The sequence below is a fragment of the Oculina patagonica genome, chromosome 6 (genome assembly GCF_052425735.1).
Source record: "Oculina patagonica isolate OP01 chromosome 6, crgOcupat, whole genome shotgun sequence".
Taxonomy (NCBI): Eukaryota; Metazoa; Cnidaria; class Anthozoa; order Scleractinia; family Oculinidae; genus Oculina; species Oculina patagonica.
The window spans coordinates 27686852-27704445 of NC_135763.1; the positions used below are offsets into that span (position 1 = coordinate 27686852).

General features: G+C 37.8%; 2 protein-coding genes and 1 pseudogene across 4 annotated transcripts; 1 reads left to right on the forward strand and 2 right to left on the reverse strand.

The window, feature by feature from the left end:
• Positions 1 to 44: 44 nt before the first annotated feature.
• On the reverse strand, positions 45 to 4300 carry LOC144656948 (prokineticin receptor 2-like). Its single transcript, XM_078517209.1, has 3 exons — positions 3099 to 4300; positions 1923 to 2155; positions 45 to 1060 (listed from the first exon to the last, which is right to left on the reverse strand). The coding sequence occupies exons 1-3, from the start codon at positions 3169 to 3171 to the stop codon at positions 137 to 139; spliced, it is 1230 nt and encodes a 409-aa protein (XP_078373335.1). The 5' UTR covers positions 3172 to 4300; the 3' UTR covers positions 45 to 136.
• Positions 4301 to 5201: 901 nt separating this feature from the next.
• On the forward strand, positions 5202 to 6999 carry LOC144657725 (melatonin receptor type 1A-like; annotated as a pseudogene). The gene is made up of 2 exons (XR_013571611.1): positions 5202 to 5269; positions 5731 to 6999. The product of XR_013571611.1 is annotated as a melatonin receptor type 1A-like (transcript).
• Positions 7000 to 8317: 1318 nt separating this feature from the next.
• LOC144655871 (hemagglutinin/amebocyte aggregation factor-like) lies at positions 8318 to 16148 on the reverse strand. 2 transcript variants are annotated; one of them, XM_078516044.1, is made up of 5 exons: positions 16097 to 16148; positions 11311 to 11471; positions 10626 to 10851; positions 9281 to 9460; positions 8318 to 8678 (listed from the first exon to the last, which is right to left on the reverse strand). In XM_078516044.1, the coding sequence occupies exons 2-5, from the start codon at positions 11462 to 11464 to the stop codon at positions 8630 to 8632; spliced, it is 609 nt and encodes a 202-aa protein (XP_078372170.1). In that variant the 5' UTR covers positions 11465 to 11471; positions 16097 to 16148; the 3' UTR covers positions 8318 to 8629. The 2 variants fall into 2 exon arrangements, with proteins under 2 accessions (XP_078372170.1, XP_078372169.1); XM_078516043.1 differs by lacking the exon at positions 16097 to 16148 and having other exon boundaries at positions 11311 to 11481.
• Positions 16149 to 17594: the final 1446 nt, after the last annotated feature.

The window sequence follows — 17594 nt, forward strand, 5'->3', positions numbered from 1 at the left end:
AAAACCATTTTTTTTCCACCCCAAAAAAAAAAAACCCCTAGTGATCAAAGTTGCAAAAGCGTTTGGGTTGCTATCACAAGTACCTTAATTTCAAGGAAAACCAAGAGTACAACTCTTCATGATAAACGCCCAGACTCTACAAGACTGACTCACGAAGGTCTTTAAATGGTGGCCACACACTGAATGGCAGCCACATTTCTTCGATATCTTTCCAAAGTTCATAATCAGTCAAGTAATTTTTGTTTTCTTGATTGCTGTCTTTTGGTTGGTCTTCCATCGCACATTTCAATTCCGCCGCCTTCTTTAACGACGAAAGCTGTGAAATATTGGAAATTTTCCTTTCACCTCTCTGACTGCTTGTTGACGACGCCCTCCTTTTTCTTCCAGCAAAGATCTCTAAATAAAAATCTCGGACATCGTCATTTCTCTTTCCACCAACATTGAAGAAGTAAATAAAAGGATTACACATCGAATTAGCCAGGCCCAGACCGTACATTCCTAGTCTAGCACCATCCATGGGATTAGGAAATCCCCTTAGTTTTCTCTCTATAAAACCACAGTAGATCACAAATGGCGCCCAGCATATCAGAAAGACCAACACGACAATGAGCAATACACGAGTGACCCTTTTTCTCGATTGCACCAACACCTTAAGGTTAGTCTTGTGTCCACTTATTGTAGATGTGATGGAAAGATTCCTTTGTCGTCTCCAAACAACTCTTGCAACTTTGTAATACAAGATGCTCATCGTCAGCAAGGGCAGAGCAAAGGACGCCACCGACAAAAACATCAAGTATGCTATTCCAGATGAGGTGTTGTTTGGCACAGTGGTGCAGTAATACACTGTCTTGTTCCCTTCCAAGGTGATGGGCTTTACGTCAGCGAAATAAAACGTAGGTATGAATTGTAGAATGGAGTAGAACCACGCGAGAGGAATTAACCAGTAAGGCGTAAGAAATTTTGGTCGGAAGGTAATGGAGGCCATTGGTCTCGCCAGAGACAAGTAGCGATCTATGCTTATTGTTGTTAGGAGAGCGATGGAAATTGTTGGAGCCAGGTACTAATAGAAAAGGAAACCAAGTTATTTACAAAATTTGCTACTACTGGGATCTGTAATTTGGATAAGAATGTCACTGCAAGCTAGAGGTTTCCGTCAATTGTCACAGACCATAGAATTGTCACAGCCCATAGAAACAAACTGACAAACTAACCGCTTAAACGAGCTCCCGGGGGGGGGGGGGGGTGCGGGAACAGCTACGTCACGGACAACGCACTGAAAAAATGGCAAGTTCATCAAGTTTGTCGATCGTATCCGTCTATCTTGTCAGTTAAACCATCCTATTTTCGCTATTTCGTTGCTCATTTTCACTTTAACTATTTTGAGGTTTTCTTCATTTGAAAGTGATCAGAAAAATAACTAAAAATACGTGAAATAGCTCCTTTAAGCGCTATCCAGGTGCAGTTCTAAAAGAACAGTTCTTTAGGTTGGTATAATCGTCAAAAAGTGGGCATCCGTTAAAAACGTTTGAACAGGGATTTTTCTATTCGATCTCTTTTCTGCACGATCTCATTCTGATTGGTCTACGTGGAGCATGCGCGTACAAGTTTCTTTCTTCCAATCTTCCCAGTGCCGCTGGAAGTAAGAATGCAAGATGAGTGCAGTGACGTTGGAAGGACTAGACTACATTTTTTGCCTTTCACAATCATCTTTTCTTTTCTTACAGTCGTAGTTATTCATTCTTAAGGGCTTTCCGTTTTTTTTTTTTTTTTTTTTTTTTTTTTTATTTTTTTTTTTTTATTTTTTGGTTTTTTATTTTCTTTTTTAAATTTTTTTTCGCACCTTTTTTTTTTTTTTTTTTTTTTCAATCCCTGCTCTACATATTTAACCTACTTTCTGTTAGCTTCAAAATTAAACATTTTACCTGTACAAATCTCGAAAGCTTGCAGATGCCATTATCCATGGAACTGTATCGTGTTGGGTAGTGGAAATTGCTGAAGATGGTGAGTGGTATACACAGCAAGCATACCATCAGATCAGAGATTGCCAAGTGCAGTAAAAACAATTGTACGCTGGACTTGTGTCCTCGCCGGCGCAGGATTGTCACAACAGTCACAACAAATCCATTACCAATGGAACCAATTATTGCCACGAATCCTAAGAAAAATCGAAGAACATTTTTAACTAATAAGCCACATTGGACAGTTGCAAATCGCTACCTAAGCCGTAATGCGGTAGTACGGTCCCAGCGCTTGACTTTTTCCTTGTTGTACATAGATGTTGCTGATTACAGTAATGCAAATTACGTGTAAAAGAACTTGTAACCTGTCCAGCGGGAGTTGGATTTGAAATGAAAACACAACTTAAATGAACAAATAAGAGCAGTCAGGAAACAATGGAGCATTTTCCGTGGGTTGTTTTATCGATAATTAAAGGTATTTGACTTACTTTCCGAATACTTTTCTTGTCAGGAATAAAGGATTTTGTCAATGCTGAAAACCCTGAATTATTTCTTAGAAAACAGTTAAATTTTGATTTGAAATTTCTTTTTGATCTGACTGCTACGTTGCTCACTTTCATCTTATTGTGTTTTTAAAAACAGCATATACAGTAATGAGATTTATGTTTTGTTTATGAGCTGGTAATTGGAACTCAGGTCTGAATGTTTACGGCAATGGCCAATCAATACGTTCGGTGTCTAGCTAGTTAGTTAACTAACTATCTAGTTTATGAAGTAACTAACTGACTGACTTACTAAAAATTCCACTGCTTCCATCACTTTGACAATATATCCGCTAAACTAAGAAAACTACAAGGGGAGCTCATATATATAGTTTGCAGACTAAAGAGGGTTGCTATACAGAAAGAAAGCTATAACAAAACGCACACTTGACTAATCCAGTTAAAACTTAAAATTCGATTCATTCTCCTCGTAAAATGGGCTCTAAATGCTGCTAAAACTTGTTTTGATCCAAGAGGATTTAAGTGATGGCTTTTGTGTATGATTGTACATTTACTTAGTTGCTTAGCTTGATTGCAGGGATCGTGTAGCAAAGCGCGGTTTCTATTCTAGCATATGCACAGATGCATAGGGACTAACCTAGTATCACTGTCGCTAAGAGAAACGCTTCTTGCGAAGTGTCCCACGTTAAGCTCTTCTGTCCAGATGACATTTTTTTCTATACACCAAGATCTTGTTATGGATTCACAATCTGTATTATGCTTTTTAAAAAATTATAAACTGTTTTCCCTAAGGACCCCGTGCCCTTGCTACATATAAAATTAAAGGGATTGATGAGTTTTGTAGGACAATAAGAACATTAATACATTGTTTGCCTTGTTGGTCCAACTGTCAATCATCAGAGATCAAAGGATATAGAGCGTCAATTTGTGACGTCACAGCAGCCATTTTGTTTTCCCCAAACAATGTAGTTCCTTTCCTTTAGGAAAAATTGTCTTTTTCTGGTCCAGACACTGTTCTGTTTTTTTGGGACTCGGCAGCTTTGGACCACAATATATGCTCGAATGCAAATAAATGAGGTCTCTACAAAGATTTATTATATGATAACAAACTGGTCAACATAAACAAAAATTATTCGAGAGTCCCGAATTTGCAATACTGACCTGACTAAAATGTGCCCGGTCCAGAATTTTAAGTCGTAGTTTTCATTTTTAAAATGATCTCCTTTTGGGGATGGTTGACTGTACTCGTTATCTGCTTCAGTTAATGAACTCCTTCAATTTGATTTTCGACAAATGCTTGACAAATGCCAGTTCGCGTCTGCTTTCCTTGGACAAATCTTGTGGAATATCGCTCTGTGCACAACTTGAAAAAAAATATCAAACGCGGCTCGAAATCACGAGCTCTGAATAATCGCAAAAACCGTATGGAGAGAAAATATACAGGGACGTTATATGTTTGTAGTGATGAAGAGTTTCCGAGAATTATGCTCGAGAAAACTGAATTGTAAGCCTCGAAGGCATAAACTTCTACTGGAGTAATATTGGCAAAATCTTTTAACCGCCAAAGGAAAAAGAGAAGAGTAGGCAAAGTGCAGATGTTCATTTTGAAAGCAAGCTATATTGCACTGTCAACTACTATACCCTAAACGAAGCAACAAAAAGATTCATTATTCAGATTTATTGCTTTCTAGAGCCATCACGAATAGTCTTTCCCAAATTTTTTTTTACGAAATAAACAGTATTATCTTGAAAGCACTGTTCAATAGCCTAAATTGACTGAATTAAAAGTCTGAACCATAATGTATAGCATAATAAACAGTGCCTCAATAAATAACTGGACAGTAGTCACTCATTTGAGTGGTCAGCTAATCAAAAACTTTATTACCGTGACAAAACTACTAGCTGGCTACAAATGGCCTAACTACTTTTTGATGTCACACACAGGATTTTCATCCGCTCAAATGTAATACCGGTATTTGCTTGCTCAGCAAAATAAACAGTACCACATGAAAGCGCTGCGCAATATATAGCTATTGATGAATGGTCAAACACTAGGATTTTATAACAACGACTCAAGGTAAAAGAACATAATTTGTATTCGAGCCTAGACTTCAATTAACCCGACGCTTATCTCCGGAATAGAAATATTCAACCACATTTATTAATCATTGATTTAAGAAATGATTAACACTTGATAGGGAGTGAAAATCTTGCAGTTAGGCACGTGTTGCTCAAAACACGCGAGATGATCTTTTTTTAAAAAAAAAAATCTTTTTAACTTACATAAGGCAATTTAGTTTCCTTTAGTTTGATTTAAAGATAAGGAACTTTCAAATTTCCACGAAACTAAGAGCTAAAGGTCTTTAGAGCAGAAAAATTGGTACGTGCATGACATATAACATTTTTAATCAATGTTCTCTCTAGCCTTCCATTTGCTTTATTTAATCAGTTGCTTTAGGGAAGATATTTGTTTACAGCTACGGACACGACATTACTTTTTGTTATTCTAATTTTTACCAAGATCTCAATTATAGGTATGGGGAGAGATCATTTTTAAAAGGTGACGTAAAATAAGCACCTGCAAAAAATATAGGGAGTCAGCATTGCAATCTAACTTTTCAAATGGTTAGTATATATCCAGAACAATTCGTGCTATTATATAAAAAGAACGTTCCAACTGGACAACAAAAAATTCATTTCATACAGATATTAACGAAGGATATACATGTAAACACACTGTAAAAAAAGTCACGACCGTCTGCAGAGTGGATTAGCAAAATCCTTACCAACGTGAGAAACGAAAGGAAGGTAATGTTGGCTAAATATATTTCGTGTTTGCTGTTTAGTTGTGACTACTGCACTTCAGGCAAATTTTTCGTAGAAACATATACAAGAAACTAATTTGTACTTATCATTAACATTGCTAATAGGCGCCGGAGATAAAGGTGAAACAAAATTTGAAGTTGTACTGCGTGTATTCGTGAACTTCACCTCGTTCAGTCAAAGTAATTTACTTTCCATTTGAAGCGGAGTTTTCCTTTTTTACCCCACTGCGATAAAACTGATTTACTCGTCGACATCATGAATTTGCTATGGTCATCAATATCATATGAAACAGACAAGGGGGGGAAAAATAATGAAATAACTTTTACTATATTGTTCCATAGGCTTATATTTACAGAGCACAAATGTACCAGACAAACTTCGCTATATTGAGGTGAAATACGTTCCTTTTTTGCCTTATATTGATTTTTTTACAAATCTGACAGATAATTCAAGGAGTAGCGTAAGTGGGTGAAGTGAGAAGGACAACATTTTCGACCCTTGGACTTATTCTGTAAAAACAATAACAAGATGGCAAGTCAGGAAGAACCGACAGACGAGCTTGGTTCACGAAGTCTGTTTGTGACAATCTTAGAATCCAGTTTGATGATTGCGTTAAATATTGTTTCTCTATTGGGCAACGTGTTAGTTTGTATGTCGGTCTACAGAAATACAAGGCTCCGTACCACGACTAACATTTACATTGTGGCTTTGGCCATCAGCGATTTGCTGTCCGCCATTTTTGTCATGCCTCTAGCAGCAGGAGTGCTTATATCAAGCAGATGGCCTTTTGGTGAAACCGTTTGCCAAATGCACGCTTTTTTCAGCCTTTTTGTCGTGTACATTTCACCCGTGACCATGGGATTTACAGCAATGAACAGATACTTGAGAATATGCGAGTCGGTCAACAGTATAAACGATTCTTCTCGAAATGGAAATCTCGCGTGAGACTTGCTTCTGCGTGGACTTTTATAGCCTTTTATATCTTGATTATGCGTCTTACAGGTTTACAGGGATTCCACTTTGTGCCTGGCTACGCCGCGTGCTTAAATGTGCATTTAAACAAATTCGCAAAGATTGTTCATTACGTTGTCGTAATTGTCCTTTTTGTTGCTCTTCCACTGGCTGTAACGATATTTAGCTACAGGAGAGTTTCTAAAAAGATTCAGGAGCACAACATGGTATCGGCGCAAACTCTTCAAGGGCATGGCGGGAATACGACCGTCAGCAGACACGAGATTCGTATAAGCAGATCATTGTTTGTTGTTGTCTTTGCATTCATGTTGTGCTGGATACCCTCTTGGGTCATTACAATCCTGACACGCTTCAAGATCATTGAAACCATGTCACAAAATATTCAACTGCTATGCTCTTTCTTCGTGAATTTGTCCAACACTATTAATCCCTTCATATACGCAGGAATGAATCCGTTGTTTCGAAGAGAATTTCGACGAATTATCCTTTGTAAACCTGGGGAGAAAATTGAGGATTCCCAACAAGCATCCGCTATGCATGTCATACAAAGACCAAACACGTTTTTGTCTTTGCAACGATCACCAAACGCCTCTATCAACTAGAGGGTAAATTTGAATGTCGGCCAGTGAACAAGGACGAAAGCTGACAAAAACAAAACAGATTTAATTAGTATAGCCGAGAAGTTTATCGAAAGAAACATATACTTTGTTCATAAGGGAGTTTTACAGTGCAGCCAAGTATGGCTATATATATATGTCTGGATTTGGCAAAACCAGGCCAAGGAAATTTTCACCGTTTTAAGTGCAAATCGTTGGAAACTCGTTTTTTTCTCCAAACTCGACGATATAAAAACTAATGGGAATGTCAGTCTTTTTTTCTCTTCTCCTCTCTCTTCTCTGCCTTTCGGCGCTGTCTTTCTTTTTTTTCCCCTTTCTTGTTGCGTTTTAAGCCAATTCGCGCAGTAACGTACATGTTCTAGAATACTGACGTCACTTTTCTTTGACCCGGTTTTGATAAATTCAGACATATATACATACCAAAGCATAAGGCCTAATATATTTCAAACGGGACTTAACTATTTAGAGCCCAAAATTTGGATGCTCACACTAAAATGAATAAAAACATTGGCACGAGGTACGAGGCTTCAAAAAAGATTATACCCCTCACGAGGCTCAGACGACGCCAGCGTGTTCTGAAAGAAATAGAGGGAATCAAGGCAAAGTTTTCGTTTCGAAAAAGTGTTTTAGGAACACCGAGTTTGTCTGTTTGAGTCTTGCCTGAGTCATGACGTCACTCACGCGCTTCGCTATTGTCATCTGTGTGAGCTTCTAATAATATGTGTTGATATTGATTTGGGCTTCATTTCTCGCACGTTCTATGGTAACATATTCCCCATATTGATCATCTACTTCTATACAAATGGCCTGTTATCACAGTCGATTTATTCACAAAAAGCAGTTGCAATTGATTTTATCAGCATTTGACAAGTGCAGTCTTCACGACCGGAATGGTGAGAACATAAAGGAAGAGACGCCAGAAACCATCTAGATACTGAAATATTTATTTCGCCCCTTTAAGTGGAATAGCGAAGTTAAGTTAATTGGTTCTTCAGACTTTTTTAAAAAAAAATAAGCATCAGAAGATCTAGTTTACTTTTCCGAACTTCAGTTTGGATTAGTATGAGTTTCACCCTCAATTTCAAAGCTTCAAAGACAAACTAAGGACAAAAATCTCTATATAGCGAATGAACCGCCCTTTTTTACGGCTTAAAGACAAGGGGAAAGAGGGGGGGGGAAGAAAGTGGATGGGATGGGAGAAGAGGGGGGGGGTGGAGAGATGACAGGAAAAAAAGCGTTTAAAATTTCGTTACATTAGTCTGGCTTAAATACCAGAAACAACAACAAACAAATAAGTGGTGATCATTAAATGTGTTTGCGAGGCTTTCTATATTTTTATTTGAGACGCTCATTGCTAAAACAAACTATATTGAAGTAGTAGTAGTAGCCCTTCACTCCTTCTCGGAGTGCCCCCCCCCCCCCCCCGCACAAACGAGTTACAAAAACAATCAAGCTAGATGCTAGAATTCCTGAAAATCGAAGAAACAGGCTATTTTATCCGCTTGATGTGTGCGGGCGAACAATTTCTGATGTTCCTTAATGATATTACTTAGTTTTTGTTTGGTCTTTTGACTTTTTGATAGCAGACTTGTAGAGATACTCTCTGGAATGCACAATATTTTGGCGTCGTCTGTTGGCTCCTATGCTCACCAGTCAAGGGTTTCGATTTGAGCTTGTGTCTGGTTTGCTCTGTTCCTAATATATTACGGTCTCGTTTTTAACTACAAATTCCTTGCACTTTTTACGTCGTTCTTCAGTTTTGCATTTTGCAGATCTGGAATAGCCAACGGCGGTCTTTGAAACTGCGAAAATAAAATAAAAGTTAAACTTTTGCATAACACTTAAGCGCCATGATCAACATAACTAGACAATTTCCCAGTGGTGATCATTTGGTTATTAAGTTCTTGCATGTGTGCTGTGTGATGAAGTATGTGTTGTTATCATAAGGATAAATTTAATTTAGATCACTTCTGGTATTTTAAGGAATAAAACAACCAACTGAGTGGCTTGCTGAGAATGAATAAGTTGACATTACCCCATAATTAGCATTTGGCGAATGCCACCTGAGCGGTACTTTCATGTGGTACTGTTTATTATGCTGGCACAAGGTGGTTCTAACTTTTACGTCTGTGAATAAAACACTAGTTTGTGACCTTTTAAACGAAAGATATTAATCAGTACTTCAATGATCTTCAATGTGGTCGTGTTTGCTATGCTGTACACGATGGTTTTGACTTTTGAGTCTTTGGATGAAACCTAAATGTGCACGTGTGACCATTCAAATGAAAGCTATCGAGCAGTACTTTTTGACAATTTGCAAAATGTCATTTGCGATTTTCTTGTTTAAACTATCACTCTTCTGGAAGTGAAAGAATTGGGTTAAAGAGGGTATTTATACACTTACATTGACGAGTAATAACTTCCCACTCCGGTTAAGGTGTAGCTGTGGGGGACTCGATAGTTCAACAGGGTCTGACCGAAGACGTTTTGATATATTACGCTTAGGCAGTTCAAAGTCCTGAGATACTGTTTCCAGCCTTGTCCCGGTTTGTAACCCCAGATCCGGCAACAACGAAGGCGAAGCCTGTAAAAAATAAATATAAATTCACGTCTCAGCTAGCTATTGGTTAAAAGTGTCAGGACTCAATGTACATTACTTAGTTCCACTAAAACCTATATTTTTTGCGGCATGCATTTAACATTTTTGGTGTTATCAAAATAAATAGGAAGGAATCCGCCAGAACTTCGAGTATTAATTGGACAAAATTATTTACCAAAATTATTTACATCTTTGTATTGCAAACTTCTGTGTTACTGTTTCAAATGACTTATCAAAAGATATCATTTCAAACAACACCAAACATCGAAAACAAATTTCGAAGTTTCACTGAATTGCTCTGAATCGCCTAAAAGACGATTTTAAAAAATAGCTTAACCGGCGTGGGATTTTACCAAGAGTTTACATGGTTTTTGTGAACTTTGAAATTCATTTTCTCATGCTTTGATAAGAAATTGTTGTTGGTATTATCACGGATAATTACATCATTAGCTTTTCAAAAGGGCAGAAAATAATGCGATAGGATTTAAATTATTCCGGTACTCGATTTTTGTCCAACTAAAAATAATGTCTTAATAGTTTACAACTCGTGTACGCTGAAACGACCTAACATGGAGGAAACTTCTGTGCATGATTTCAAAATAATATGCAGTAATGTAGGCTGAACCGTTCCGATTAGAAAGTGTTTTCGATTCATTTCTTGACGTCTTTTGACAGCTTCCTAATGGGTTCCTTCTGACCTTGTGACCAATCAATGTCTAAAGCGTTTGGGGTTGAAGTTGAATAACTCGTATTGCAAGCCAACCACAACCTTTCTAGCGTGGCATCGGAACAGCGCGGCGCGCATTACTGCGATAACAATCTCGTACTTCGAGTCCTCATTCCTTACTGCGCAAGCTTGACGAAACGAGCGACTCTCGAAAGTTCCGTTGCAGGATCGAATCTGATTGGCTTGAAAAACAATAAAAATGGCCGGAAGTAAAACACCAAAAAGCTCGTTGGTCAGGCTTTTGAAAGCTAGGCAAGCGCAATCCTACCGGAAGTCCGGTATTATCGGACTTCAAATCGGAACTTTCCAGGGTCGCTCGTTTCTTGACCGTTGGTCAAAGGGAACGAAGTCCCTGGGTACGAGGATGCTGCGATAACAAAATCGTGGAGGCTGTTAGCTGCCCTTCCCTTCCCCTCACAGTACATGCGGTCGCTTGTGACTGGATCATAAACGCTGACTACTCCAGCGATGAATCCATGGTTGGGACACCATTTGTAGAAATAGGCTTGCGCAGGATTATTCCAATAGCCCGTCAATGAACAGAACTGTAGGTAACGGCCAGTAGCAGGGCCTTGTTTGCATCGAAAATAATGAAGGCGGTCTCCTTGGCATTGACGGTAATAACTGACCCACTGGCCCAAAAAATGGTCTAAAATTCAAATTAAGTATATTAAAATAAACTTATTAAAACATTTTAACATTTGGAATCTTAAACAACGCATGGAGGGCACAAAGGTGGTTTTTCTTGCGTGGGGTTGTTTCGCTTTCTTTTTGAGCGTGTTTTCGGGGGTTTTCAGCATAATTGTCGTACTTCAGAAATATGTTAACATCAGCTTACATCTTTCATATTGGCCAAGGTATCAAGGTACCTTAAACAAGGTATCCGCTGACTAGTATCGTGGGCTTAGGTGTAGAGCTAATCGAGGCCCCCCCTTTTTTTTTTTAAGTTGACTGCTGGCCGGGTAATGGTTTTCGTTTTGACGGCTCGTTCAAGGCCATTTTTTCTGGTCTATGGTTGTTAAATTCAGATTTAAATGAAGGGTAAGGTAAACAACCGGGAGCTCCGCTTTTGAGCTTGGCTAGACTTATGTAATAACGAACATCTTACTTGAATTGCAATACTCCATGAAAGACTGATGCCATGTGTTGTGCCATGGGTAAGAAGGTGGTCGGGATGAATCACACACTGGCGGCTTCGGCACAATGGGTGTGATTGTTACCATAATCAGCTGAGCCAACAGCGCTAACTTCATATCCACCATGTTGACCCTGACAGGAAAAAAATATCCCTTATGAGAAAGGTTTTCCAAAGGGTAAGTAATTGCTGTATACTTACATGAGAAGAAAGGAAAGATAAAAATATTTGACTTCTGTAACTATGCAAGGACCACTCTGACAAACAGGAGCAAATTGTAGCCGGATCTTGGTGTAGATCAGGATCAGCAGTAGACTTAATAAACAAACTTTAAATGCAGGGCTGATCAAACAGCTTGGGACTGATGTTATAAATTTATCAGTCCCTAGCTGCTTGATCAGCCCTGCATTTAAAGATATTTGAACCTATCGTCGATACTTGTTGCAGCAACTGACCTAACAGTAAGTTAACATATTTGTCGAAGCACACCACTAAATGAGAACTGGTTTGTAACTATTTCCGACTATTTCGAGTTAAGGTATTAATGAAACTTTTGGGATCTTAAAGGGACACTGTCCAGCCGGAAACATGTTGAAAACATATATGTTACACAAACAAAATTTGTTTCACGGGAACAAAAAATGGTTCAGCCTCGGGTCAAAAGCGTTTTTTCTTCCCGGACGCAAATTTTGCTTCCGAAACATATTTTACCCAGTTTAGCCACCATGGAAGCAATGTTGACTAGTTTATGCGCATGCGTGACAATTTGTTCCCGGAACATTGTTTCCTCGTTTAGCCACCCGCGCAGCAAAACATTTTGCTTGCTTCTCGCTAATAGCCACCTAGGAAACATTCCTAGTTTAGCCAGGCCTTTAAAGCAACTCTTTAAAGCAAAAAAAAAATGTTAAAGAAAAACCTTGAAAAAATATCAATGTTTTGAAAAAAAAAAACGAAATTATTCAACCACACGGATCAAAACCATGATTACACCGTTTAATAGCGAGCAGTAACTCGCAAATTACACAGTTTGGTAAACTGCAGAAAAATCCCGTAAACGATTAACACGTTAAAATACAAGTCAAAGGTCCTTTTGGGCAGCCTCCGTGTGACTTTCGAATGATGAAGGAACTAAAAGCGATCACGTTTAACAAGTGCATCTTTAACATTTTTTAGAAATTTGCCAAAGTTGCGTTATATTGTAGCGTGACACCAGATATACGATATTGTATTGTTCCTTTCTTGATGGGCTGGAGTATTTTGCTTTTGTGTTCTACGCGGCGATTTCTTGTTAAGTTAAACTTGATTTCTGTTCACTTTCTTTTCGGGTCGATCGCGCAAACAGACGGCAGAGGAGCTCCACTGCAACAGAATGAAATTGCGTTATCTTGTAGCGTGTCATCTGATTTACGATAGAAAAAGATCACAGAGTCTTGTTATATTTACAAGCCTATTTACACCTTTGTATTAAAAGGAAGTAGGAATTTTTTTACAAAATATAATAAAATCAACAAATATAATCTTTCTCTTTCGTTTATACTTTGAATTAGTCCTTTCTAACTGCACGGGAGTATTTTGCTTCTTGAACTACGCGGTGCTTTTTGTCCTATTCGGTTTTATTGATCGGTTGATCGCCGAAACAGACGTCCCATTGCGGCTGTTAGTTTTTTCTAATAAAATACAACACTCGCTCCTTTGACAGCTTTGAAGTTCGTTATTTGATTAAATTGTATCTCCCCCATCTCCCCCCTACCAACTTTCCCTTCCACGGGGCAAAAATGAGTTTGGTAAGTAAACCAAACTCAACGCCGGACACTGCACTATGGTGGCCTAGGCGTGCCACAGAAGAATTGTACATTATTTTAAGACTTCTTTAATGATTTTCTAATTTGATTCAATGTGTTGCATATTTTATTGTCTATTTATTATTATTTTTGTTATATATTGTTTGCTTTTCAGTTTTTGATATAGTTTTGTTTTGTAAATTATTGTTATTCGATTTCAGTATTAATTGCTTTTCAGTTTTTGATATAGTTTTGTTTTGTAAATTATTGTTATTCAATTTCAGTTTCAATTCAATTTCAGTTCAAAACGAGTTTTATTTTGTTTTATTTCGTCTCAGTTTTGTTTTTCAAAAGAAAACTGAACTGCATCATGGCCTATGAGTGCCATAGCCCACAATGCCAAGCACGCATGTTGAGGTGCTTCCCCAAAAGGCATCGCGCGTAATTCAAAATGGCTGAGCGTATTAGGAACGCCGAATGGCAGAATGACGATGCTTTAAGACAAGATCTGGAGAAGTATGTTCGCAGGAATCTGAGAAGAAATGAAATTCTAGATTTTGTAAGTTTAGACTATCCAATGTACGCGTGGAGTTTAAGAAGCCTTTGTAGAAGGCTCCAGTATTTTGACCTCAAGTACACAGACTATGGAGTAGAAGTTAGCGATGTGCAAGAAGCTGTTAAAAAGGAGTTGCAAGGTCCTGGTATGCTTTTAGGTTACCGAGCAATGCAACAGAAGGTGCGTGAGGTTCATGGTCTAAATGTTCCTCGTGATTTGGTGTACGCGGCGATGGGAGAAGCTGACCCGGATGGACTCAAATCAAGAGGCGGAGTGGGGCAATCAAATAGACCACAACGATTGAATGCATTTGTCACAGGTGTAAGTTGCCATTAGTTTCATATCGTGCAACCTATTATTTACAGGTGGGGGGGGGGGGGGGGGGGGGGGGGGGGGGGGGCTATGAAAAATTGGGGGTGGGCCACTATTTTTCCACATTACAAAAAAGGTGGGTCTGGAAAATTAACGACCGCATTAGGGGTGGGTCATGGTCAAAATAAATTATTCATTTAACAGCATCTATAACAGTGCAAACATATTCAATCAGGATGCCTAAAGCAGCATTTCTGAGGTGCTAAAAATCTAAATTTTCCTGGGGAACATCCTCCAACCCCCCTACTTTGTCATGTACAATCATTATTAACTCAAAACCACCACCTATTGTTATCCCTTTAAACTGCAGAGACTACATCTACAATGGTTAAAATAATTCCACCTGAATGCCTAAAATAGTATTTAGGAGTTTCTAGAAAATCTAAATTTTCCCGGGGACCATCCAGGCCCCGAACCCCTCTACTTTGCATGGGCTCCTGACTTTGCTTTGTACAGACATCAAAACCACCAACTATTAGTGTCCTTTTAAACTGCAGAGAATATATCTGCAACAAAAATTGTACCATAATGCCCTAAAATTCATTTCAAGGACTCTAACACTGTTATGATCCAAACTTTGATCTCGAAATGTTTCTGGAGATTCTGACTAAAATGATAAGCCAGTGTTTTCTGTAAACATATCTACATTTATTTACTGATGTTGGTTGGTGGGTGGGCCACTAGGTTTTTCTGTGTCACTCCAGGGGTGGGCCACCCCTATTTTGTTCAAATAATTCATAGCCCCCCTCCCCACCCTGTACTTTTTGACTGGTCCCTAAGAGACCAAAAAATTAAAGGAGCAATTTTCTTAACATATTTGCTGTGTGCTTTTTTCAATAATAGGGACCTGACTGTATCAAAAACTGAAAAGCAAACAATATATAACAAAAATAATAATAAATAGACAATAAAATATGCAACACATTGAATCAAATTAGAAAATCATTAAAGAAGTCTTAAAATAATGTACAATTCTTCTGTGGCACGCCTAGGCCACCATACTGCACACCAAAACCAGGAAAAATGAGATTTATTAGGCAAATGCTGTTTTGTTTTGTTTTGTTTATTCAATTTTTTTTGTTTTCTTTTTTGTTTTCGTTACTTATCAGTGAGTAATGAAACCTCACACGCGTGAATTTGGAGTCATAAACGAATATTTACGCTAAAACACTTTCGGTTTAGTTGCAAGTTGCCTGAGTTCAGACTAATTTATCTGCTGCACATTGCTTACCAAAAACGAAAGAAATTTATTAAGTGTCGTGCTTATAAATAAACATATCTTCATTAACAAAACTTAAATCGGTATCATCACGTGAATTTACAATTAAATAAAGCATTAAAAACCAGCAGTGGAGCTCCCCGTCCAGGCTTGGCTTAATCTGTATACTAGATGCGATGAAGTCACTCAGAGCTTAAACAAGAATCTCCAGAACAAATTGACCTGGCCTGGATTGGCCATCCGCACGCCTAGCTTTCAGTCAGCCTCCAAAGCGTAAGCAACTGATAAACAACCTGCGTATTTTCTAAGACAGTTACTGTTCAAATGTACTTCATCTTTGCTAGGAATACTATGTTAAACATTAGCAAGTTATATCATATTTTATTTTGGTTTCATGAGATTTTGAAGCATGTGTCTGTTTGCTTGACGCTTGATTCCCCAATGTGCCACGACTGCAAAAGGAAACATTTGCATTTTGCGCCCGAAAAGTGTAGAATGTAATACGGACCGTCCCTCTTATAGCTAAAGTTCTTTTTTAACCTTAAATATACTTTTAAAAATAGTAACTTTTCACTTTTAACGTAAATTTATTCATTAGAATAATGGTTGTTACTTTTCCGTTTATCGTTTTTAAGGCTATGAACGGTAAAGGCTTTAAATTGCGTCTAATTCAAGAACAAAATTAATTCTTTATTTACCGCCGGTTTCAGCGACACAAAGGAAAAAATGATTCGTTTCAGCTGCCAATTACAACAACAAATTACCAAGCGATAAAAATAATTTGAGGGAAACAAACTACTTGAAGCCCAGTTAGCAATAGTGCAACTATACCTGAAATTTATCTGTCCTGCCTGAACTTCTCAACAGCTCAACAGAATGTACAGCTAAATGTTTTTCACTAATGCTTAAGTGCATGCATTGATTCTACACCTGATTGGTTAAAGAGCACACCAAATATTGATTGTAAATAAAAACCTCACGGAACATGTCTGTGGTGTTTAAGAGCATAGCAAATATTGATCTTAAAATGAATAATCTTTTTGGAACCTGTCTGCGGTGTTAAATATAATTAAAAGAAATAGTTATAACAAGAAAGCAAACTGTCGAATTGTTAACCTGGCTGGTTATAAAAAGCTAACAAAAACTAAAGCGAACGAGACTTGATTTTCGTTTTGAGACTAACGTTTTTGAGATTTTTTAAGAAATCAGACAAGATACTGATTTTCTTCATTCTAAAAGCTTGATTAATGTTTTAGTAGAACTCAAAACACGCAGCAGCTGTGACATCAAGTCGTCACGAGGGCTTGTTTCCACGTTTGTTTCGTGGTATTATAAACTTTTCAACAAGCTTTTAATAAAAAAAAATCGGGAGAAATTTACAATCTGATCGCGAAGGAACTGCGTTTTCGTTCACATTATGTTTGTCCTTTGCTCACAGTTGTTTCCATGTTATCTTAAAACCTTTAAACAATTTAAACAAGAATTTTAGCATTAAGTTATGAAGGTAATTGTAGAAATTAACAGTCCGGCTGTTGTTTCATGTCATTTCGTTGTGTCATTAACTACTTAACAAGATTTAGATGTCAGAGAACCGTGAAAGGCTGACAATCCACCATATTTTTTTTAAGATTCACATTTGGCTCTTGTTTTCACAGTTGTTTCATGGTATTATAAACTTTTCGAAAAGCTTTTAGATCATAAGCTGAGAGACCTGAAAGACTCGTTTATGACATGCTATTTTTTCACAGTGGTTTCTTGTTATCACGAACTTTTTAGCAAGCTTTTAGTTATGAGGATATTCGCGAGAGACTGGCAATTCAATCAAACTGTTTTAACATGGTGAAATTAACTCACAGTTGTTTCGTGGTATCTTAAACTTTGAAAAATGTAATTTTTTTAGATGTGCATATAATCGTAAATGAATGACAATGAAACAGAACTGTTTAAACATCCGTCATTTTCGCCGGTTGTTTTCATAATTGTTTCCTGAAGTCCTTAACTTTTAAAGAGAATTTAGATCGTGAGAACTATCTTGAAAGACTACCAATCCAACATAGCTAGCTGTTCTAACATTATTCATAGTTGGTTCTTATTGTCCTGTTCGATCCGAAAACTTGAACACAAAATCGTATTTTGTCCAATTAGTCACTAATTAATGGGGTTCTAGCATCGCCGTAAAGCGCAATCTACCAAATAAAAGTCACTATTCGTAACCTCCATCCGTTCCCAGATATGTCTGTAAAATTTGAGCTCAACCGCACCCAAAACACCCGAGATATAAGCGTTTTAAAAGATGTAAGACCATCAAAATGTTGCGTTATGAATTTAT

Coding starts and splice junctions, on each gene's coding strand:
- LOC144655871 (XM_078516044.1), bottom strand. CDS start 11,464: ATGGTGGATATGAAGTTAGCGCTGTTGGCTCAGCTGATTATGGTAACA. Junction 10,852..11,310: donor CATGGAGTATTGCAATTCAA/GTAAGATGTTCG, acceptor TTTGAATTTTAG/ACCATTTTTTGGGCCAGTGG. Junction 9,461..10,625: donor CCAGTCACAAGCGACCGCAT/GTACTGTGAGGG, acceptor TATTTTTTACAG/GCTTCGCCTTCGTTGTTGCC.
- LOC144656948 (XM_078517209.1), bottom strand. CDS start 3,171: ATGTCATCTGGACAGAAGAGCTTAACGTGGGACACTTCGCAAGAAGCG. Junction 2,156..3,098: donor CTTAGCGACAGTGATACTAG/GTTAGTCCCTAT, acceptor GATTTTTCTTAG/GATTCGTGGCAATAATTGGT. Junction 1,061..1,922: donor AGCTTTCGAGATTTGTACAG/GTAAAATGTTTA, acceptor CTTTTCTATTAG/TACCTGGCTCCAACAATTTC.